The sequence below is a fragment of the Helianthus annuus genome, chromosome 12, assembly GCF_002127325.2.
Source record: "Helianthus annuus cultivar XRQ/B chromosome 12, HanXRQr2.0-SUNRISE, whole genome shotgun sequence".
Taxonomy (NCBI): domain Eukaryota; kingdom Viridiplantae; phylum Streptophyta; class Magnoliopsida; order Asterales; family Asteraceae; genus Helianthus; species Helianthus annuus.
The window spans coordinates 38198178-38223123 of record NC_035444.2 but is presented as its reverse complement, the minus strand read 5'-3'; the positions used below and the strand labels follow the sequence as shown (position 1 = coordinate 38223123).

Here is a 24946-nt window from a genome sequence, read left to right as displayed (position 1 = left end):
GGATCAGCCAGAATCTGGTTCAATGACCTGCCTGCTCGAAGCGTTCGAAGCTTCGATGACCTCAGCAAAGGGTTCCTGGCCAATTTCTCCCAACAGAGGCGGTATGTCAAAGATGCTACAGTGATCTTTCAGATCAAACAAAGAGATGATGAAAGCCTTCGAGAGTTCATAGACAGATACAAGAAGGAAGGTCTAACTTATGTGGGGGCAGACGAAAAGATGAGGGTGGCCGGTTTCATGAATGCCATTACCTCAAAATATCTCACAAGGGATTTCAACAAATCCCTCCCCAAGACCTTAGAAGAAGCTCTCGAAAGGGCTGAAGCCCACATCCGGGGAGAGGAAGCAGTAGACATTAAAGAGCAAAGGAAAAGAGGATCCAGCTGGCGAGGCAACATCCCAGTTAGAAAAAGAGGAAACTTCAACTCCTATGACAGACGCCAAAAGGGTTCAGATCATCGAAGGTCTGAAGGCCGAAACCCTTCCAGCAGGGAGAAAGGCATGAGTTTCATACCTCTCACCAAGACTCCTCAAGAAATCCTAGCAACAGAAGAAGTCAAGCAAAACTTTCGACCTCCTAGCCCTCTCCCCAAAAGCAGAAAAAACGAGAACTCCACACAATACTGTGAATTCCATGAAGAAAAGGGTCACCACACCAATGATTGCTTCTAGCTTAAGAAAAGGATTGAAGAAGCTGTTAAGTCCGGAGAACTTGCTGACTTAGTGAAAGGGGTAAGAGACAAAATGGCTGAAGGAAAGGGCAATGAAGTCAATATGGTGGATTTTGATGGAAGGGTTCCACACAAGAGGCAACAGTTGGAAGCTTGGGAGCTTCAGTGTGTTTGCTTTCCCCCGACAGAGAAAGACCCTCTTTCAAACCCACTTGTGGTAGAAGCGACTGTGGGGACGTTACAAACAAGCAGAGCATACATAGACACTGGGGCTGCCACTGAAATCATGTTCGAAAAGTTCTTCAACCGTTTGAGCAATGAAGAACGTTCAAGGCTTCAACCCTCCGGGACCTCCATAAAAGTTATTGGCGATATACCCCTTAAGCCTTTAGGGCAACTGACGCTTAATGTTCGTTTCAGCGAAGGTCAGAAGGAAAGAATCCAACCACTCACCTTTGTGGTTATCAACATACCTTCAAACTATGATGTGATCATTGGAAGGCCGGGGCAGTGTGCATTCTGTATGGCCGTGTCTGTTGGCCATGGCACTTTCAAATTTCCCACCAAGAGGGGAATAGCAACCCTTCAACCTTCTCAGGAGGCCTACTTGGTTGAAGGTGAGAGTTCCAAAAGTGAAGAAGACAAGCAAAGGCTAATCATAAATCCCAAGTACCCTGAACAAAAGATAAGGGTCAACCCAAGCCTTTCACAAGAAACCCTCTCGTATCTTGAAAAGTTGCTAACACATTACAGTGATGTCTTCGCTTGGTGTCCGGAAGATATGACAGGGATCCCTCGAATCATTGCTGAACATGAGTTGAGGATACCACCTGGTGTCAAGCCGGTTGTCCAAAAGAAACGAAGTCTAGCCCCTGAAAGGAGCTTGGCTGCATGTCAAGAGGTTGAAAAGCTTGTGTCAGCTGGCATTCTCCGAGAAGTCAAGTATCAATCCTGGGTTGCAAACCCGGTTATGGTTCGAAATCCGGACAATTCTTGGAGAATGTGTATAGACTTCAAGGATCTCAACAAGGCTTGTCCCAAAGACCGCTACCCGTTACCAGAAATTGATCTCAAGGTTGACTCCCTCTCCGGTTACCCTTTCAAGTGTTTTCTTGATGCTTACAAGGGTTACCACCAAATCCTCATGAAGGAAGAAGATGAGGAAAAGACCGTGTTTCAAACCGAAAGGGATCTTTTGTTACCAAAAGATGCCTTTTGGCCTCAAAAACGCTGGAGCAACCTACCAACGTCTAGTGGACAAAGCCTTTGCAGGCCAAATTGGTAAAAACATGGAGGCATATGTCGACGACTTGGTGATCAAAAGCAAGACGGAGTATCAAATGCTCGATGACATTCAAGAAACTTTCAAGAACCTCAGAAATGTTAACATGAAACTCAACCCTGAAAAATGTTCATTTGGGTTTGAGGAAGGGAAGTTCTTGGGTCATATTGTTGGGAAACAAAGCATCAAGGCTAATCCAAACAAGGTGAGAGCTGTTCTTGAAACCAAACCACCAAAAATCAAGAAGGAGGTTGAAAGCTTGAATGGCAAGCTTGTAGCCTTGAAGCGTTTTACCTCAAAGTTGGCGGAAAGGTCTCTCCCCTTTTTCAAAACGCTCAAGGGTTGCACCGATAAGAAAGACTTCAAATGGACTGAAGAGGTTGAAGAAGCCTTTAACCAAATGAAGCAACACCTAGCTTCCCTACCAGACATGGCAGCCCCAGAAATGGGAGAATTGATCTCAGTATACCTCTCAGTTGCTGAAGAAGCAATAAGCGCAGTCCTCACCATTGAACGAGATAAAATCCAGGTACCCGTTTATTTCTTCAGCAAAACTCTAAAATTGGCTGAAACCAAATATCCTACTTTGGGAAAACTTGCCCTAGCTCTAGTTCAAACAGCTAGAAGACTTTGAAGGTATTTCCAAGCACACCCTATACAAGTGGTCACCGACCAACCTATTAGGAGTGTGCATGAAAAACCAGAAAACTCGGAACGATTAGCCAAATGGGCAGTGGAACTAGGTGAACATAACATCACCTATGTCCCAAAAAAAGCTATCAAAGCCCAAGTCTTGGCTGATTTCATTGTAGAAGTCCCTAAGCAAACCATCACTGAAGTAAACACAGCTGCCACTGAAACCTCAAACCTTGAAGCCTAGAAGCTTTTTACCGATGGGGCTTCAAGCGTTGAAGGGTCAGGGGCTGGGCTTATTCTGATCAACCCAAAATGATTAGAATTCACATACGCTCTTCGCTTTGACTTTTAGACAACCAACAACGAAGCTGAATACGAAGCACTGATAGTTGGTTTAAGACTGGCTAAAGAAATGAAGGTCCAAAAGCTTGAAGTGTTCATAGACTCGTTGCTGGTATCAAGCCAGGTGAATGATAGCTACATTGCAAAGGAGCCCAACATGAAAAGGTACAAAGAAAAATCCAAAGAATTGATGAACACCTTCCAAATGTGTACAATCAAACAGATTCCTAGGTCTCAAAATAAGAAGGCTGATGCCCTCAGCAAATTAGCTTCTCTTACCTTCGCTCACCTCACCAAAAGGGTGCTGGTGGAGGTGCTAAAAGCTCTGTCAATTGATGAGTTATAAGTTCAAGACGTAGTCACTGAAGAAGATCCAAATTGGATGACTCCAATCAAGAAGTTCCTTAAAAATGATGAATTGCCTAATGACCAAACAGGGGTTGAAAGGGTTAAGATCAAGGCAAGGCAGTATGTTCTACAAGGTGAAACCCTATACAAAAAGGGTTACCTCGCACCCTTGCTAAGATGTGTTGGTCCCGAGCAAAGTCAGTATTTGGTCAAAGAGGTTCATGAAGGTATATGTAGAGCTCATTTTGGAGCTAGATCGGTGGTTGCCAAACTTATGAACCTCGGGTACTTTTGGCCCTCAATGCACCGAGACACCACTGAGCTGCTAAGGAAATGTGATGCTTGCCAAATTCATGCACCAGTCCCAAAAAGTCCCAAACACGATCTGGTCTCAATAACCTCAGCATGGCCATTTTATAAATGGGGGATGAACATTGTCGGCCCATTCCCACCAAGCAAAGGTGGAGTAAAATTCTTGTTGGTAGCCATAGATTATTTCACCAAGTGGCCTGAGGTTAAACCACTTGCGAAAATCACGGGCAAGCAAATCATCGACTTTGTTTGGGAAAACATTATTTGCCGTTATGGATTGCCGGGAGTTCTTGTCACCGACAATGGGAAGCAATTTGCTGAGAAGCCTTTCAGCATTTGGTGCAAAGAATACATGATCAATCAGGTTTTCAGCTCAGTAGCATACCCGCAATCAAATGGTCAAGTTGAGAGAACGAATCAAAGCATAGTGGAAGGTATCAAAACTAGATTGGGAAGATATGAAAGCAACTGGCTTGAAGAATTGCCAAGTGTTCTATGGGCCATAAGAACAACCGAAAAAACAAGCCACAAAAGAACACCCTATAGCTTGGTATTCAGGTCTGAAGCAGTAATCCCAGCTGAAATAGGAGTTGTAACACAACGAATTGTCAACATGGATCCCGAATTGAACCAAAAAGAGACCATGTTGAACTTACAACTCCTAGAAGAAGCACGAGACCAAGCCGCAATCCAAGAAGCCAAATACAAGCAACGAATGGAAGCCTACTACAACAAGAGAGTCAAGAACGAACGCTACAAACCGGGAGACCTGGTACTTAGAAACAATGAAGCAAGCAAAAAAGAGAACCAAGGAAAGCTTGGTCCAAGATGGGAAGGCCCGTATACCATCCTTGAAGCACATAAGGGTGGATCTTACAAGCTAGCAGACTCAGAGGGTAAAAGGCTTCCAAGGCACTGGAATGGAAAAACTTTGAAAAGGTTCCATGTCTAAATGGGAAAGATTGGTTTGTATTTCACAAGTTGCATTTCAAGGATTGAACTATGAAACACCTCTTGTAAAAATACCTCTTGAATGAATGAAGTTGTTTTATCAAATTTGTCTTTCTATCCTAAGATCAGGTTGAGAACCTAGCAAAAAACTCCATGGCAAGGGCCATGAAAGGGGATGAGCTCCCAGGCCACATCGCTCAATAGGTTCAAGGGTTGAATGGACCTATATAAGGGGTGAGTTCCTAAATCAATACAACTCCATGAGACTTGTTATCAAAAACAAAATAGTCTCATAGACAGGTTTGAACAGCCTACACCAAACGTTCCTTAAGCCTTAGAAAAATAAACAACAAACAGACTTACGAAAACAAATAAAAGAAAATGATGAATAGGATAGGTGCTATGTATTCTTGTTAAAGTACCAAGGCTAAGTGACTGCAGCACTGAACCCTTTAAGGTATAAAAAACATAAAGACAACGCAAACTTGACAAAGACAAAGCTAAAGCAAAAGCAGAAATAGCTTAAGGAACAATACTACAACTTGAACAAAGTTATAAAACCTTAAAGACACAAACCAAGCAAAGTCACAAACCCAAGAAGCCTTGAAGGCTTCAAGCTACACACATGGCAACCCAAGAAGCATTAAAGGTTTCAACCTACATACGGGATTGGCAAAAAGCTTAAACGCTTAAAGCCAACCAAGCTGCCTTAACAAAATAGGCACAAGTATAAAAAAGACAACACAAAACAAATAGTTAAGCATAATAACATACCAAAGAAAGCCTTGAAAGACTTTCAACCATCCAAACACAAGTTAAAGCAAGTCCTAGTGACTTGTAAGTTTAACAATTGTTCAAACGGCCATACAGGCCTAAAAACACAACCACATAACAGGAACCTTAAGGGTTCCTGCAAAACCTAATATTGTTTGAAGTTAAGATTACAAACCATAAATTGTTTTCAAGAGTGCTAAGAAAGCTATGAATATCCATTAAGCATCAGTAGAAGGCTTAGAAGCACCAGAGCTGTTACCTTTGGCCTTCTTAGTCTTCTTGATCTTCTTAGCCTTCGAACCTTCACCGCCAACAGCTGAACCCTCCAAGCTGGCATCCTTAGGAGCATCAAGTTCTCCAGAAAAAGTATCTTCGCTATCTCCTGAATAGGAACGTTTCCTTGAAAGAGAGCTGAGTATTTCGATACATACCTTCTCATCGAGACCATCAGGCTTTAGTTCCCTCAAGATAGAAAGGGGCTTACCATAGCAAGAAACAACTTGACTTACATATGGGTATGTTAGCCTTTCCATCTGCTCTACGGAACCCTTGAAGATATTGGAAGCCTCGGGACGGTACAAAGGAGATTTTTCCAAAGGATGGCCATACTCATGAAGCTTATAACCTGCAATAAGACCTTGATGTTTACCCAGATTAAGCAGTTTAGTGTAAACTTCACCTAGAGCAGAGTTGAACTCTTTAGAGTGAAGAAGATAGGTCACAACTTGATGAAAACCCTGCTCAATAAGCCACTGGTTATCTCCAGTGACTTGGGCAACCAAAGCCTTTAAACCATCTTTTTCCTCATCAAAGGCCTTTTGTTGAACAACTAAGGCCTCCCTGTCAGATTTTAGCTTCAATCGATCGTCTTCAAAACTCTTTTTGAGATCACTCATCTCAATTTCATGTCTTCTTGTCAGCTCACCCTCCTTCTTGACCCAAGCCAGCTCTCTTTCAGAAAAACTATCAATCTCCTTCTTCATGGCAGCAATCGAAGCTTTCATCTTTTCCTTCTTCTTGGAGGCTTCCTCATATTCCTGCATACCTTTGGCAAAACGGGTAACACCTTCAGCCAACAGGGCTGAAAGGTTGCAGGAACTCAGCATCATCCTAGAAATAAGATGATCAGCCTCCATCTCAGGTATAGCGCTTTGAACACCGGGAGGAGCAAAATGAGCTAAGGCTTCAGCACAAACAGCCGGGTCTTTGAAACTATCACCAACTTTAACCCCCCAGCTAGGCACATAAACATCCTGACCCTCTGAACCTTCGAAGCTCTCAACGCTTTTGACTGAAGAACCTTGAATAACAGGAGTGTTACCTTTCTTGATTAATTTCTTCTTCTTGCTTGAAACAATTAACTCCTTCTCCTTACCCTTGCTGACATCCATAGCTTGATCTGCTGATGCTTCAATATCATCACTAACATCAATAGGCTCCGAACCAGAAGGCTGATCAACACCTTTCAGATGGCATTGTGAACGACGAGTGGAACCCTTGGAAGCAGTAGCCTTGGTAAAACCTCTGACATTGGGGACATTTACATACCCGGAACCCTCGAACCTATAATCAGAACCCCTAACAACCGCATTCTCACCAGGGGTAGCAGCAACATCATCAAAGCCAACGTCGGAGGTGTCATCGCTTTTGATAAAGTCAAGAGCAGACATAACTACAACACAAATATAAAAACACATAAGCAAACAAAGAAATAGGAACAAAAGAGCAAGAGAAGAATAAATGCATACCCTTCCCATCTCTAATAAGCACCGGATTCCGATTGGCCTTTTCCCACACTTTACTAAGACCCAATAACACCAACAAATGCTCAGGGAAGGGACGAAGCCTCGAAGGGCACTCCCTAAGAGTTTCTAAAAAACGAGTGTTTATGTCAGAAGCAAAAGGCTCTGGTTCGTTCAGAACGGCATCTGGGTGTCTCCAAACAAGTTTAAAGGGAACAATCTCTTCTGACACCCAGAAAAAACCGGTCCTTCCAGACCCCAAGTGTAGAAACCATGGACGAAACCAAACAGGTATCAACTTGAGTGGTCTCGAAGGTAAACCAATCACCATTCTTAGCAAGCCGGAAGAAATGGCGGAATGCTAACAAGGATGGATCATACCGGGAGGCCCGACACAAAATTTCAAAATGTAAAACCCTAGCCATGCCAAGGGGATGAATCTGACCAAAAGACACTCGATAATATTCCAGAATATTCAAAACGAAGTTTAAAAACGGGTGACGAAGATTGGAAAACTCAAAATGCCAACAATATAAAGCAATCGAACCAGGAGGACATTCATTGATAGATTTATCACAAGCCGGTGCAACCGGTTTAAATTTCATCCCTATCCCCCACTCCATACAAAACAAATCAACTTCCTCCTGAGTCATTCGAGAAAATGACTTTGCCAAATCCTTACGAGCACCCATGATATGCGAAAATTAAACAGAAAATAAAACAGAGGAAACTAACCTGTTTTCGAAAAGAGGAAAACTTGAGAAAAAGAAAGCGAATGATGTTTTCTTTTGTTAAAGCATATGTAAATTAATGAGATAAGAATTAATATGATTAGGCAAAGGAATTAAAAACCGCCGCCTGACAAACTGCCACAAGTCATGTCAACTGTCTTGTCAAATTCAAAATTCAAAAACAAAACCCAAAACCGTTTCCAACCCTTCAAGCTTCGAACCCTTGAAGCCTTTAAGCAGAAAAATACATGTATAAAAGTCAGAAGTCTTTGAGCTCATCCCACAAAAACCTCTGACTTGGGGGCTGATGACGGGGGTAGCCCAAGACCAAATAAATGACATTAACACATGAGTGCTTAAAAGGTAAAAAGGTTCAAAGCTTCAAAACCTGGGGACTTGAGATAAAGCAACATGGAACAGTAAAAAGTCACGTCTCTGGATTACTTCACCAACTCACCAGCCGCAAAAGCAATACAGGTCCACAGAGCACACTCTTTTATCCGCGGGTCAAAAGGCTTCAACCCCCGAAAGGGTAAGTCCCCCACTGCAAGCATGGTCACTAGTCAAATGCATTCCTCTTTGAGAGATGCCTCCTCCTATAAATTAGACACTTCATTTACTAAGCAGACATTCCTGGCCAGCCCTGATTCCTGAGATCTCTGGTCATTCACTTCGAGTACTTGCTTCATGCGAGTTACTCTCTTTCACAATCAACACACACATTCTTTTTGCTCATTCATCCGAATCTGAACACACTTCAGAAGAGGATCTTCAACAAACAAAAAGAATAAACTAGTGAACCTCTCTCCACGTCTTGCAAACGTAGGGGGACCTCACGACCTGCGCTAGGCAAAGTTGAACCCTTCAACCCTTTTGCCTAAGCAGCCCAGCTACTATCATTGGTCTATTATTTGTTGCATCAACATGGTCCATGAAGAATATATATAGGAAATTTCTTAGAAAGAGTCTCTTTGTTCTTCTCTATATTTCTTGTGAGTTTAATCATTTCGAGTCAATCTCTAACAATGGTGCTTCTTTGATCCAATGTGACACACAACACCAACAACTTCGGCTGCCGCGCAAGACCAGCAAGAAAACTCCCAATAGCTTCGGCCACCACAATCACGAGCTTCTTCACCCACCCTTTTATGAATTAATTTTAAATTTGATTATTTTGCCCTTCTCAAATATATTATTAATTAACAAGATTTTTTATAAATATAATGAGCGAGTTACCTTGCCCTCGGCCCCTAGAAAGACTTGACAACCCAAGTTGATTATATTACTTTGTGAATAACATGTATACATTTTCATCGGTTTAACTACCCATATCGTAGGAAATGTATATTTAAAATGCTTAATGCAATTTAAGTTCCTTTTAGTGAAGTTAAAATGATTTTTCTGTTTTCTTAAGGCTTCGACTATCCGGTCACCCTCTGCGCCTATTTTCACACTTTTTGTGCCCTAGACGCCTCGTATAGGGCTATACGAGACGTCTAAGCACTGAATTCAAGGGGGTCTCAAATGGTGTCAGGCACAAAGTTTAAGAAAACCTATACGAAGAGTACAGCCCTATACGAGGCGTCTTAGGCTTGGGTTTTTTTTTTTTTTTTGGCTGAAATAAGGGGTGTTTTGGTGGGTTTTGGTATGGTTTTTTTGATAGTTTTTGAAGATGTGTTTTTTGGTTGAAAATTTTTTTGGTTTTAAAAAAAGTTTTGTTTTTTTTGTTTTTTACACTATAAAAAGTTATTGTCTTTTAAAAATCAACTATTTTAAAAATCGGCTCTTTAAATATATTATATTGATTAAATATTATAATGTTTTTAACATTTTATTTTTTAAAATATTATTCTTCCGATTAAAATTTTATCTCGTTCAAATATTGTTTCCGTATTATCTCAATTTAAGGCAACAATCATTAAGTAACCGAATAACTGGAAACAAACATAAATATGACATATATAAGATAACTTTGTACATCCATAACAAAAATATATAAGATAAGTTTGTACATCCATAATAAAAATAAAAAAACAACAGGTCTATGCATCCAAATCCAAATCCGAATCCGAATCCTGATGCTGCTGCTGCTGATGTGGTGCTCGAGCCGGTGGAAGCGGTATCGGGGGTAATGCCCCTCTCTCTCTCGTCTATCCTGATCGGCCCGTACCAGCCAACCTACCAAATCGTTGAGCCTGTCAAGCTCAGCTCGTACATCCGGATGTAGCGCAGCTCCTGGGGCATGACCTGGAATAACGTGACGTGGAAACTGAGGCGCCCCGGGAGGTGGCGGTGGCTGTGGCACCGCTGCACCGTCTACATCCTCCAGAGGGTCCTCCACGGGCACTGCATCAGCAGGATCTGGCGGAGGATAGACGGGCTCGAACTGCTCTGGTAGGGGCTCCTCTCTCCATATGCCCCCGTCGCGGTCTTTAAACCGCCAGCCAACGGGGAACCTCTTGAGCAGCTTCATCCCCCACAGCGACTGAAAACCCATCCGCGTCGGCATGACTGGCGGCGTCCGTAGATGTGGGTCCTGGTGCAGTACGAGGCCCAATGAACGGGCAATGACGGTCACGTATGCCCCACCATACAAAAATCCGCGCTCCTGCCAGTGATGGGCGGAGACGTAGTACTGGGCTAGACCGTGTGCTAGTGCGCATGGCCTCCTATACAACAAACAATAAAAGAAAAAAAGATCTGTGGACGTACACCACTCACGGTTGTAGCCGCGCGCTGCAATAGAAGTAGCGAGCATATGGTGCATATACCTGCAGATAGTATTAGCGAAATACAGAAACAGAGACTAATAAACAATACACATAATCACAATAATTGCCGTAATAAACGTACGTACCTGTACAGTGGGTCCCTAATAAACGACACCCTCCCCTTCGACTTTTCGTGCTCCCAATGATTTGCCCCCGCAATCACCTGCCAAAAACCCTAAAAGAGCGGCACTGGGACCCTAGGAGGGTGAAATGTGAATGATGAAAGGAACTCGACCAGCAGCTCCCTGTAGCTCGGCGTGTGCGCCAAATAAAAAAGACGATGCCACGGCGAATCGACAGGCATAAACCGACGCACTCTAGCCGTCTCACCAATCGCATCTATCGCATCCCAGTCGATCGCTGAGTGCGATCCAATGTGCATCCTCCTAAGCTTCTTGCAATGACGGGCGGCATCGGTGCCGTTGGGAAACTCTAGATACGGGTGACCCTGCAGCGTATCCGGAGGCGGAGCCGTCTCCGTCGTGGACCCTGCTGAATCGGCTGACCCCCCGGCGGTGCCCCATCAAGCTCTAACTGAATGTCATCGTCCTCCATAATCAATCTGCAAATAAATGCCGTATACGTATAAAAACAATAATAATAATAATAATAATATAAAAAAATAATAACATTAATAATACTAATAAATGATAATAATAATAATAATAATAATAATAATAATATTAATAACAATAATAATAAGTAATAATAATATTAATATTAATAATATATAAATAATAATAATAAATAATAATAATAATAATAATAATAACAATAATAATAATAATAATATTAAATAATAATAATAACAATAATAATAAATAATAATAATAATATTATATAATAATAATAACAATAATAATAATAATAACAATAACAATAATAATAATAATAATAATAATAATAATAATATTAAATAATAATAATAACAATAATAATAAATAATCATAATAATAATAACAATAATAATAGTAATTAAAAAAAATACAGTGCCTCGTATATGCCTCGTATAGAGGTATACGGGGCGTCCTGTTCTACCATCTTCATCTTCAACCTCAACCTCAACCTAAAAACCTCAAACCCAACAAAACCTAAACTACGGGCAAACCTACGGTCTAAAGGCAAAAATGAGGCTAAAATACTAAACTACGGGAAGAAATACGTACCAGGGATGCCTCAAATCTTCGAAAATACAGTCCAAATACGTATCCGGGGTGTATAAACCTCTGTGCACCGTATATGTGTGTGTGTTTTGTTTTGGGTGATAATGTGGGTCGTCTAGGTCTCCCCCCCCCCATATACGAGGCATAGACGCCTCGTATAGAGCTAGACGACCCGTCTGTGTTTTTTGTTAAATGACCATTTTGCCCCTGTAAATCCCCTAGTACAGGCTTTAATCAGGGGCAAAATGGTAATTAACCAACCTATAAAGATATTTCTGGAATGGTTAATTACCATTTTACCCCTGACTAAGGCCTATACTGAGGGCTTTACAGGGGTAAAATTGTAATTTAATGAAGATATTTTTAATAATTAAAAAAGAAAAAGGGAAACAGTTGCCGCCCAATATGTATTGGTCGTATAGACCTATACGCGTCGTCTAGGGTGGTAAATTACCTTTAAGCCCCTGTTGAAGGCCTATACTGGGGTCTTTAAAGGGGTGTATTGGTAATTAAACAAAATATTTTCAAAATTCAAATTTAAAAAAAAATGTTGCCGCCCATATAGACTACCCGTCCAGGCCTATACGAGGCGTACATTTCTGATAAATTCAAATCAAAATTCAAATTTTAATAATCCCGCTCTTAAGGACGACCCATACTGCTCTATATGAGGCGTTTGGTAATGCTAAAATGACCTTTTAGCCCCTGATTTAAGCCTAGAATGGGGGCATATCAGGGGCAGAATGGTCTTTTGACCAATTATATACGATGCGTCTAGATATATACGAGGCGTATATTTGTATTTTTTTTTTAAATTTACAAATAAACTGTTTTAATCAATTCTAAATATAAAAAAGTTATATAAATTTTTATAAAAATGTTATTAACCTGTTTTAATCAATTCTAATTATAGAAAAATGATAGAAATTATAAAAAAATTATAGAAATTGTAGAAAATTATAGGAATTAATACAAAAAAATACTATTAATTACAAAAAATACTATTAATTACAAAAATCATTCTTTCGTATCACTATCGATGTAATTAAGACCGGGGTTTGATCTTGGCGGAGGATTCATTATCGATGTATACCATTCTAGACGTGGCAAGTACATATCTTCCCATTGTTCCGTATGGGGTCTTCGGTGGGTCAACCATAGCCCGTGTGCTGGTGGCATTGGATAATCCCCTTCTAGCTTAACATGTATGAAGTGGTTCTCGTTAACATGTGTAAGCGTTACGAATAATGGTTGTTGATTAGCCGGAGGACTTAGTATCGGGAAGAAAGTGGAACTCGCACCCATGGTTGTCGTTAACAGGTGCACCCCGATACCGTACATTTGTGCAACAAGAAGTCCCGCTAAGGGGAAGTCCATCCAATGATCCTCCCCACAACCGGATACTGAATCCCAAATTAGGCCCTGACGATGCGTGTAAAAATAACCTTCATCCCATGCTTCAAATATTGGGAACTAGATCGATTCTTTCTTATCCATTTCTTGGACAAGGTCCCTTCGAATAAGCCCCCATGAACTCTGATCCATACCTAAGCCCACAGCCACAGACTGAAACCCACAATGACCGTCCGGCATCACATCTCGTATGCACGAGACGTACGGATGGAACACTGGCGGAATGGCATACTTAAACTGTTTGATGATTCCCACGTACTCGTCCTCAATAATTAAAGGAAAACCCTTAGCATCTCGTGTCTCTTTCTTCTTAGAACTCTTTGAACGGCTTAGGCTCGCTTTGGGTTTTTGGGACCTTATAACCGAGTGTTGAGAGGCCTGTGACGGAACGTACGAGCTGTGGCGAGGTTTATCGTACTTACTTTGTCGGGAACCCTCAAAGCACGTGTTTGCGTCACCGAAGGAGCTTCTCCTCAATTCTTCATCTATACGAGCGGCCTCGTCCAACCTTTGTTGTACCTGCTTTGTTGTTGGTCGGCCACGAGTATTTTGTTGGACAACCGGTGGTTTCTTGGTAGATTTCTTTGGAGTCAACACCGCTTTAATCTTTGACATCAGGCTTTTTTGCTGAGCTGGGGGGTGCGACTAATTGTTGTCTAACAATATTTAGCTCTTCAACCACGTCAACGTCATCGTCTATCAATTTACAACTTTTGAAGTTAAGTTTCCGCCAGAAGACGTCTATGGCTTCGAGTTGAATCGGACGCTCTGCACGGTTAAAAACAACATTGTTTAAGTCACATGATTAACGGAAATATATCACACAAGTGTTGTACGTTTAACAATTATTACTTTCACGCATGTACTTTTCTATCCTACAAGCACAGGGCAACCCACAGCTGTACCACATTTGGCAACCACATGATGAATGAAAGCGCTCCAAGACATCTAGCTTCCTAATTGCCTCTCCCCTCAACAAGTCAAGGGCTGTATGGGATCCTTTTCCAAGTAGGTGTTGAAACATCGGGTGTTTGTGGTGGTTCATTCTTTTTTCGATGCTTTCTCGAAAAGTCTTCCTTATTTCACCGAACTGTGTCTCAACTATATCCCGGACACAACCAACTACACGGTCCAGCGAGCTCCTATCTAGGACGTATCTCTTTAAGTTGGCGTGTTGGCTCTCAACTCTGTTTGTGGTACGATTACCAAAGTTGCGCCTTTTATCGGTCAACGCAAAGACGAACATCTCCTTATAGTCTTTTAGCCAGTTATCGTACACGTAATTGAACACTCCTAAAAAGTAAAACTAATTTAATAAAATTTGCATAGGTGAATCGTATGTTATTAGATAAACTTACTAGAACGTTTGCACTCCACAAGTCGCTTTCGCATGTTGCGCAAGTGGTACTCGTAGATGGGTATGATGGAGACTCAATCAATGTCCCCCAGAATGACAAAAATTTATCCCAGTCTTCGTCTGTGAAGGCACCCTTGCAGTGCTTCATAACATTCTGTTGTATGTGCCACCTACAAAGAAGCCTGGAGGCGTCTGGAAATACTTTAGCACACGCGCCCATAAGGGCTAGGTCCCTATCCGTTAAAATCACACGTGGCTCCATACATTCATCCAACATTGACTTGACCCTCTCAAGCACCCACACAAATTATCACCCCGTTCTTTACTAACAACGGCATGCGCGATAATAAACGATTTGTTGGTAGGCGTCATACCAACAATCTGGATAAATGGCATATTGTATATATTTGTCTTGTACGTCGCATCGATCAGCATGACATGGGGGAATGCACGCCACATGTCTCTCGAGTACCGATGAAGAAAGAAGATCTCTGTTACGATCTCTGTTCCGGGTTCCTCCCGTGTCTCGTAAATAAAGTCGTTGTTTATCAACATGTTTTCTAGTGACTGCATGGGAGTCAATCATTGTCTTTGTTCGGCTCTAATCTTCGCCACAACGATTTGAACGTCTTTCTGAACATGAAACCTGTCGGGGTCCTGCCTCCTTATCGTTTGAAATATTTTGCGCGGCTCCATGTTTTGAGCTGTCAGCTGCTCGATCAGTTTCATTTCACTTGGAGTAAACCTTCGCACAAACACGTGGGCCGACAGGTCCTCACAAAGTTCGTGGTTATGTTTAATTTTTCCGTCTTTTATTTACCAGGTTTCATACGGGTGGTTTCGCACAGCCAGCAGGTAAAACGGGCAACCGGTTTTTTTGCTTCCGGCTTTTCTAAGTGTTGCTGTAGTCTGGTGCTCACCACCACGATCACATTCAAGCCATACTCTCCCGGTTCTTCCCCCGATTTTCTTTGATCGACAGGTGACAATAACGAAACCATCCGCGTTTGCTATTTCTTGTATCTGTTTCTTTAGTTCATCTAAAGAGTTGAAAACCTGTAATATCGACAATGTTTATAATAATAATAATAATAATAATAATAATAATAATAATAATAATAAAATAGTAATTTATACCTGCTTTTTTAAGTACGGACTGTCCAGGATGGGAGGTGCCTCACCACCATATCTACTATATCCACCATAACCACCACATCCACCATATCCACCATATCCTCCAACGTCCGGATTGTTTTGATGAACGTAAGGAGGGCCCCGGGGAAATGAATTGCTGATGACCACCGTCTCTTCTGTATCCACCGTATCCACCATATCCACTGTCTCCTCCGTATCCACCGTCTCCTCCGTATCCACCGTCTCCTCCGTATCCACCATCTCCTCCGTATCCACCGTCTCCTCCGTATCCACCAGCATGGTATGAGTCATCTACGGGGGCTGTTTCATCAACAGGATGATGCTTGTTCTGTTGATGCAGATTTTGTGTCCGATGCTTGTCGAATAGATTAGTTATTATTTTACGCTGAATTTGTAATAGTTAGTGAAACGGTCTATCGAACGTGTATAGACCCGCTCGTTTGAAGTGGTCAAACGAGAGGGTTATTCGTTTGACCGTGTGTGGTTGCAAGACAAATTATGGTTGTTTAATGTTGGTGTCGAAGGATAAGGCATCAAAGGATTGTGTATCCTTCGATGAGCTCGAAAGATATCCATCGAAGGTTGAAGATGGACCTTGAAGGATATGGCATCCTTCGAGGTATATGTGTATCTTTCGAAAGCTGGATGGTCGACAGATGATCTATCGACCAGTCAGTTTGATCCTTCGACCATACAACCTGTGTTTGGTATAAATACCAACACTTTGTCATTTGCAACACAAGAGTGAGAGCACAAGTGTGTGCAAGAGAGTGATAGGAGGTTTGAGACCTCACCGGGAGAAATCACCACTTGGTTTCTCCCCGGATGTATACTTCTTTGGTATTAGTTCGGTTTCCATGTAATCGGGCCGACTTGTAATGTTTACTACCGGATTAATACAAAGTTTGTTTGTTTATCCTCTCTTATCTTCTTCCATCTATGAACATAATCATGAAAATCACGGAATCGATCCCGAAACAGGGACCTACAATTGGTATCAGAGGAGAAGGCAATTGGTATCACGGAATCGATCCCGAAGCATTGTGGGATTGTTTAGTAGCTAGAGGAGAAGGCAATGCAGCTGCTCGAAAGTCTCGGCATGATTTGTTGAAGAAAGAGTTTGAATCTTTTCAGTTTTTGGAAAACGAGACTCTGAATGATATGACCACACGTTTCTATCATTTGATTAGTGAAATGTGTGCTTATGGAGTTGTCTCTACTCAACAAGACATGGTAAGTAGGTTTGCTGATGCCTTACCTCCAAAGTGGAGCTCTTTCATTGAGTTGTTGAAGCACACTGGAACTCTAGACACGGTTAACATCTACGAGTTCATTCAAAAGCTGGAACACAAAAATGATGAAGAAATCAGGAAAGCCAGGAGAGCTCCCGCCCCTCAAAATACAGAAATGTATCTTCTGGGTTTCGATGCTCTAGCAAGAGCAGCTGCAGCCCAGCAACCTAAACTGCAGACTGCATTTGTCTCCAACACAAGTTCCTTTCCATTTCCTCAATCAACAGCTGCTCCACCACAACCTCAATTTGATCCGAGGTCTTACATTCCTGTCCCAACACAGCCACAACCACAACCTCAACAACAACAACAACAGCAAGCTCATTATGCAAGCAATCCTAAACCTCAACCCCAAAATCCTAACACAATCCGAGTCGACAATTCAAATCTTTCACACCTTAGCATTGAAGTTGCTAAGGAACATGTGGAAATTATCAATACCATGGTCAGTGCTTACTGTGGTTTGGTAGCAGGTCAGCTTGGAAACATCAATATGACCAATGAAGACTACCAACAGATCGACAAGGAAGAAATGGAGTTGATGGATATCAAGTGGGCTTTTGCAAGTGCGGTTAGAAGGGCCAAAGACTTCATGGCTCGTACTGGTAGAACTTCGTTAGAAGGAAAGAAAGATACGAAGTATGGGTTTGATATCAATACCGTTACATGCTTCAACTGTGGTAATAAAGGGCACTTCAAACGTGAGTGCACTCTACCAACAAAACACGGCAATCACAACCCTTTCAGAAACCAGACGAATGTGAATGCCCAACAAGAAAACCGTGAACGGAGGATGGTGGCAGTGAATAACAATCAGGGACAGCCTGGAACTACAAATCACAATCGAGCTTTGGCTGTTCAAGCTGATGAAGGATGTGACTGGTCAGTGCAGTTTGGTGAAGATGATTAGGGAAGTGGAACTGCTTTGTATGCTAAGGTCATCGAGCATGTTGATAAAGAAGAGTCTTCTGGAAGTGATGACAGTTCTGGTTATTCTGGAAGTTCGGATGAAGAAGGCTCTGTTTCTGGGGATAATCACTCAGAGCCTGGAGTGAAGGAAGAAGGAGATGATGATATTCAGGATCTACTGAATGAAGCTGATGAGCTTAAATGTCAGAAATCAATTCTGATTAGGAAGGCTGCTACTGCATCAATGGAAATGGAGAAGCTATTTTCTGAAGATGGAGCTTTTTCTTTTCAAACTGCCTTTATGGCAAACGACTCAGCCTCTACTAGTCAGGTAAATTCTGAACCTCCTGCTCCTAGTATTTGTAAATCATGTGCTGAGATGAAGCTTGAATCAGAAAAGCTTCATAGTCATAACCAGAATTTGGTTATTGAACTGTCGGAATGCAAAGAGGCAAACATGGCTTTAACCCGGAATGAAAAAGAATTTAAATCTGTAATAGAAACATTAAAGGAAAATGTGTCCGAGGTTAACAAAGTAGTTTACCACAAGCAAGTAAGTATAAATGAATATATTAACATTGTGGAAGAAACTAAAAAGCAATTAGCCATTGCCCAATGCGAACATGATGCGATCAAACAGAAATTGGATAGTTATTTTAACTCCCAATTTGTGCTTGATCACATCATCGATGTTCAACAACCAAAGGGAAATCAGAAAGGCATAGGGTATAATAAATGTCCGCCCCCCTTGATGAACAACTATACCAAGATGCCTGATGAGGAAGAAATGCCTCGGTATGAACCCAGTGTGCCTCTTGATGTTGAGGAGTTTGCTACTGGCCTTGGGTTCAAACCGGACAATTCTTCAAACACAGCCTCTAAGGAACAAGAAACTTCATCATCCATGAAGCAAAGTCCTCCAATTATCGAGGACTATGAGACATCGGATGATGAATCAGAAGTGGCTGTAAGTGATCAGGATAAATCACTTAACAAGATGAAAGGAGTAGTTATTCCACGAGAGAATCACATCCTTTGTGATCCTGATACTCCTGATGTTCCATCTGTTAAGAAGCAAGTGATTGATCCTGTCAAAGTTGATAAGACAGGTGTGACTACTGTTAAAAGCAGTAATGTGTTGTATACTTTGGTTGGAGATAATAAAATCTACTCAGATCATGTTTTCCCAATTAAAAATGTAAATAAATCTTTGATTGACAAAGTCTTTGAAGACCACACAAACAAATTTTTGGGAAAAACACTTCCGGGAATTGTGGTAACACAATGTGATCCAATTCCTAAGGCTGAGGTTAGAAAACAGTTTGGTAATCAAAAATCTCCAACCACTCAACAACCTACTGCTTCTAAGGGTAAACAACAACAACGAGCTCCAAAGCCAAAGGCTAAGGTTGAATCAAAAGGAGCTCGTTACAAGAAGAAAGGAAAAGATGTTAAATTTGTAGCATCAAAAGGTACAGATAAAATTGAGACTTTTGAAAACAAATCAAACACTGATTTTGTACAACAAGTCAAGATTTTGAAACGTAACAGTGATAACAATTACACCCAACACACAAACGGGTGTGATGAAAGAGCAAGTACCTCAGGTTCTACAAGTTCAACATCTGCTAGTCGATCAAGTTCTCCTAAGTCTGTTGAAAGGAGAACTTGTTTCAAATGTGGAGAAATTGGGCACATCATCAGAAACTGCCCAAATGCTCCAAAGAAGAAATTTGTTGAGAAAGCTCCACCTGAAACAGTTCACCCTCAACGTCAGTCAGTTTCACCTAAACATGATAAACGAACTGTAAAAGAACAAGAAACTAAACAACGACGTAAGAACATAAAAACCGTTGAAAAAGCCTTAAAATCTGAAGTTAAAACAGTTCAAAAGGAACCAAGTGTGTCACAACCTATAAAACCAGAATCTTCAAAAACTGGTAGGCAAAAACGAACTTGGTTACCTAAGTCGGGTGACAATTCAGGGGGAGCAGTTGTTCTGGAAAACCATCAAGAGATCGAGCTCACGTTTCGTGATGCTAAGGGACGACCCAAGACCACTAAGGCTTGGGTCCCCATTCTCAACTGATGTGTTTAATTGACATGTGCAGGATGTTCTAGGAGGAACTATTAATAGTCATTGGATTGTTGATAGTGGAGCATCCAGGCACATGACTGGCGACTTACGGCTCCTATACGACGTGAGAAATATTAGAGGAGGGTATGTTGCTTTTGCGGGTGACAAAGGCGGATTTATCACTGGAGAGGGAAGTATCTCCAACGGCATCGTGTGCTTTGATAAGATCAATTATGTGAAGCAAATTGATCACAATCTTCTCAGTGTGTCGCAAATCTGCGATAAGAAATTCACCGTGCATTTCGATGATGCCGGCTGCTATGTGCTGAAGCCTGGATTCAAAATTCCACAAGAATGGATTCTCTTATCGGCTCCGAGAGTTAATGATCTTTATATTCTCGACATGAGCCAAGCGATTACAACATCTGCACAAGTCACTTGCTTTGTCTCAAAAGCCACGGAAAAGGAGTCTATATCTTGGCACAGAAGAATGGGACACATTCACTTGAGAAAGATGAACCATTTGGTGAAAAATAATCTTGTGAATGGTGTGCCTGTGAGAAGTTTTCATTTGCAAGATATCTGTGTCTCATGCCAAAAGGGGAAGCAAACAAAGAAGTCTCACCCTTTGAAGAAAATCAACACTGTCAGCATGCCTCTCGAACGTCTGCATATGGACCTTTTTGGACCTATGAAGCACAAGATAACGTTTGGTGATGCCTATTGTTTAGTAGTTACTGATGACTACTCTAGATTTTCTTGGGTATCCTTTATGGCACACAAGAGTCAAACTCCTGGCATCCTCAAGGATCTTCTTACAATGTTGGAGAATCTCTATTCGTTGAAAGTGAAAAGGATCCGAAGCGACAATGGTACCGAATTCAAGAATTAAGTTATGGATGAGTTTTGTACTTCTAAAGGCATTCTTCATGAGTACAGTTCTCGTTATACTCCACAACAAAATGGTGTCGCTGAGAGGAAGAATCGGACGATTATAGAAACTGCTAGAACAATGTTAGTAGAGTCGGAACTCCCTATTCAATTCTGGGGGGAGGCTGTATCGGCTGCATGCTACACGTTAAACAGAGTTCTTACAGTAAAGAGACATGGCAAGACTTGCTTCGAACTCCTTCAGAAAAGGAAACCGGATCTTTCTTACCTTGAACCGTTTGGTGCTCCTTGTACTATGATTGAGCCGGATGGAAAGTTTGGTGCAAGAGCTATCGAGGGTTTCTTCCTTGGATATGCTACTCCGAATTTTCGTGTTTGGAATCTAGCTACCAAAAAGATTGAGCTTTGGAGCAAAGTTAGGGTTCAAAGGTACACAAGTCCTGTTAGGGCTCCGGGTGATCCGTGGATGTTCGATTATGATGGGCTATTTGACTCCTTCAATCTGCCAACCTTTGACGAAGAATCAGCAGCGGCTAGGATGTTGTTGGAAAGTGACAACGCTGCTGTCTCGCCTTTGGTTAGACCTATTGTTGTTGATCCTCAAGTTTCTTCGTCTGTCAACAATATGGGTCATAATGAGGTTTATGAAGATGCTGCTGATTATAATGACTCTTCTGAAGATGATGAATATCATGATGCAGCCGAAGGATCTTCAGCTCCAGCTGCTCCTGTTCAAGGTGCCTCTGGTGATACTCCTCATACGCAGAATATAGATACTGCTGAAGGGAATGCATCCACCTCTACCCACATTCCTGGTGTGGAGTTGGTTGTTGATCTTAATCTTACCAACTTGGGTATCAATGCTCGTGTGCCAGATAATCCTGAAATGAGGATTCACGATACTCACCCCCAGCAGAATATCATAGGAGATGTCCATCGCGGTGTGCAGACGCGTAATCAGCTGAGAAACAACCGGAATGCTGGTTTGTATTCAGTTATAAGAGAATCTGGTCAACAGAATGACTGGTCCTTCGCGTGTTACGTGTCACAAGAAGAACCAAAGTCGTGGAAAGAAGCATTGAAAGACAGTGCTTGGGTAGAAGCCATGCAGGAAGAATTACAGCAATTTCACAAGCTTGGTGTTTGGAAGCTTGTTGAAAAGCCTGAGAACTACAAGAAGATTGGCACTCGATGGGTCTTCAAATGCAAGAAAGACGACCGTGGAGTGGTTATTCGGAACAAAGCTCGTTTAGTCGTTCAAGGTTTTCGTCAGATAGAAGGGATCGACTACAACGAAGTCTATGCACCAGTTGCACGTCTGGAAGCTATTCGGATCTTTCTGGCTTATGCCTCATTCAAAGGATTCAAGGTTTACCAGATGGACGTCAAAAGTGCATTTCTACATGGTGTGGTTGAAGAAGAGGTATATGTCGAACAGCCTCCAGGTTTTGAAGATCCTGTCCATCCTGATCGGGTTTGGTTGCTCAACAAAGCTCTCTATGGTCTTCATCAAGCGCCACGAGCTTGGTATGCAACCTTATCTACATATCTGCTGGAGAATGGTTTTCGAAGAGGTCTTATCGATTGTACTCTCTTCATCAAAGAACAAGATGGAGATCTTCTTCTGGTACAGGTATATGTTGATGATATTATTTTTGGTTCTACTAATGATGTTTTGTGTAGGAATTTCGAGCGCATCATGCAGGATAAGTTCGAGATGAGTGCTATGGGGGAAATGAATTTCTTTTTGGGCCTACAAGTGCAACAAACGGAGTCTGGGATATTCATCCATCAGACTAAATATGTTGGTGACATCTTGAGCCGGTTCCAGATGTCCGATGCAACGCCCATTGGTACCCCACTGCCAACTAATCACGGAATTACTCCAGACTTGAAGGGTGAACCTGTTAGCCCTTCATACTATCGCGCGATGATCGGATCCCTTATGTACCTCACAGCATCAAGGCCAGATATAATGTACCCAACGTGCCTGCTTGCCAGATATCAAGTTAACCCGAAGGCCTCACATCTTGCAGCTGTCAAAAGGATTTTTCGTTATTTGAAGGCTTACCCCGACACCGGTCTGTGGTATCCTAGGGATAATAACTTTGACTTGGTCGCATTCAGTGATTCTGATTTTGGCGGATGCAAAATCGACGGCAAATCCACAACGGCTGGATGTCAGTTTTTAGGAAATCGCCTAGTCACATGGCAGTGCAAGAAGCAGACATGCGTCGCTACATCAACATGTGAAGCTGAATACATTGCTGCCTCAAGTTGTTGCTCCCAAGTTCTTTGGATCCAACAACAATTGCGGGACTACGGTTTTGAATTCCTAACTACTCCTATATACGTTGATAATTCTGCTGCTTTAGATATCACTAAAAATCCTGTGCAGCATTCAAAGACCAAACACATCGAAATCAAATATCACTTCATACGTGATTGCTTTGAGAAAAGGCTAATCGATGTTGTTAAGGTCCACACCGATGACCAACGTGCCGACTTATTTACCAAAGCTTTTGACAAATCTAGATTTGACTTCTTATTATTGGTAAACGGCATTAAGGTCAAGCAAGAGTAAAACCAACATCGGAAAATCATTTTTGTAAATATCTTTGTGTGTTTTAAATTTATCTTAGTTTATTGATTTTAGGGGGAGTAAATCCGAAAATCTGAAAATCCAAAAACATTGAAAAATTTCAAAAACACAAAAACAATAGAAAAACAAAAATGAGTTTCCTGGAGAGCAAAAGAGAAAATGATAGTACATCAGTGGTCTATCCAAACCTCTTTAAACCTTAAATGTAAAACGATAAGCAGCTCTATATAAGATGTATCGGTAGGCTCACAATCATTTTAAAGTGTGCAGGGTGATATAAATCTTAATCGACTGAAGATCGGGTGGGAACCATTCATTGGCATATGGTCTTAGTACCGAAATTTCGTTTGATAGATTGCCGAGGTTCTGAGATATTCGGTCTTTATGCTGCTTATCATCTGGGTATCATGGTTGTATCTTTTACCGAAAAATAACGGGGACGCAAGTCTAGATCTTCCATGATACTATACATACGTGTACATATTACATACTGCATTCGACCTCAATAAGTGATAAACAATCACATGTCCATATTCAAATAAGTGATAAAATATCACATTTATCCGGGTGTCAAGTTCGTCTCTCTGCTGTACGGAAGTACTGACCTGTTCACGGACTTGCACCTGTGCCCTCATGCATAAGAAAATCAAGTTCCTCATCAATAAGTGATTATATCACACAGGGCTTGTTTTCAAATCAAAATAAGTGAGTATCTCACAGCTTATACGGTCAAACAGATGATAATCGGTATACTCACCGGTAAGATGAACTCTCGTGCATACCTTGATACGGGAATGTGTCGTGATGTGGATGAACACCGGTCGGTAAGTATAAATCATACCTTAACGTATCCCCTCGCCATGATTACATCTGATAAGTTGAGCTTAAGTGGACAACAATACCGATAATTGTTATAGGATGCTTATCTTAATGTTAACTAACTGAACAACAAGAGTGTTTTGGCATGACCGTACACTGATATGATTCTCTTACCCTCGAAACTCGCAAAAAGAATGTCTGTATATATTTATTTACTGCTTAACTTTTATTGTTTTTCTTTTAAACAGTTTCGTCGTTTGGTGCATATCAGCACGACATTAGCGGTGATGTCGTTTGATAACACTCAAAGGATTTTAAATTGTTGTCTTTTAATTTCAAAAATACCAAAAAGATTTTAGGTGTGTTTTAATATAAACTTTGTAAAAGCCAAAAAGATTTTATTTCTACTTTATTTTCGATCGTACGATGTTGGAACTCTAGTCTTCGTTACCTGAAACCTGACTGAAAACCGAACTGACTAAATCTTCATAAACGGTCGAAATTTGTAAGTTTTGAAAGTTAAAGCTAAAATTGACAAATTTATTAAACTTTCAAACTGTCGGACGGTGGTTGATTATGACATGGTCATTCGTGTGTCATTTGGTTATACTAACTATTCCAAGCAGTTGTTCTCATTACGCGTTTAGATTTCTTGCATGTGCAGATTCTAAAGGCTAGGAAAACATGGTCGATGACAAGCTTTGGAAT

General features: G+C 41.4%; 1 protein-coding gene across 1 annotated transcript; it reads right to left on the bottom strand.

Annotated features, from left to right (window-relative positions):
- Positions 1–13737: 13737 nt before the first annotated feature.
- LOC110892735 lies at positions 13738–14770 on the bottom strand. The gene is made up of 3 exons (XM_022139885.1): positions 14545–14770; positions 13989–14429; positions 13738–13904 (listed from the first exon to the last, which is right to left on the bottom strand). The coding sequence occupies exons 1-3, from the start codon at positions 14768–14770 to the stop codon at positions 13738–13740; spliced, it is 834 nt and encodes a 277-aa protein (XP_021995577.1).
- Positions 14771–24946: the final 10176 nt, after the last annotated feature.

Coding starts and splice junctions, on each gene's coding strand:
- LOC110892735 (XM_022139885.1), bottom strand. CDS start 14,770: ATGTTGGATGAATGTATGGAGCCACGTGTGATTTTAACGGATAGGGAC. Junction 14,430..14,544: donor TCCATCATACCCATCTACGA/GTACCACTTGCG, acceptor TTTACTTTTTAG/GAGTGTTCAATTACGTGTAC. Junction 13,905..13,988: donor AGAAAAGTACATGCGTGAAA/GTAATAATTGTT, acceptor TTAACCGTGCAG/AGCGTCCGATTCAACTCGAA.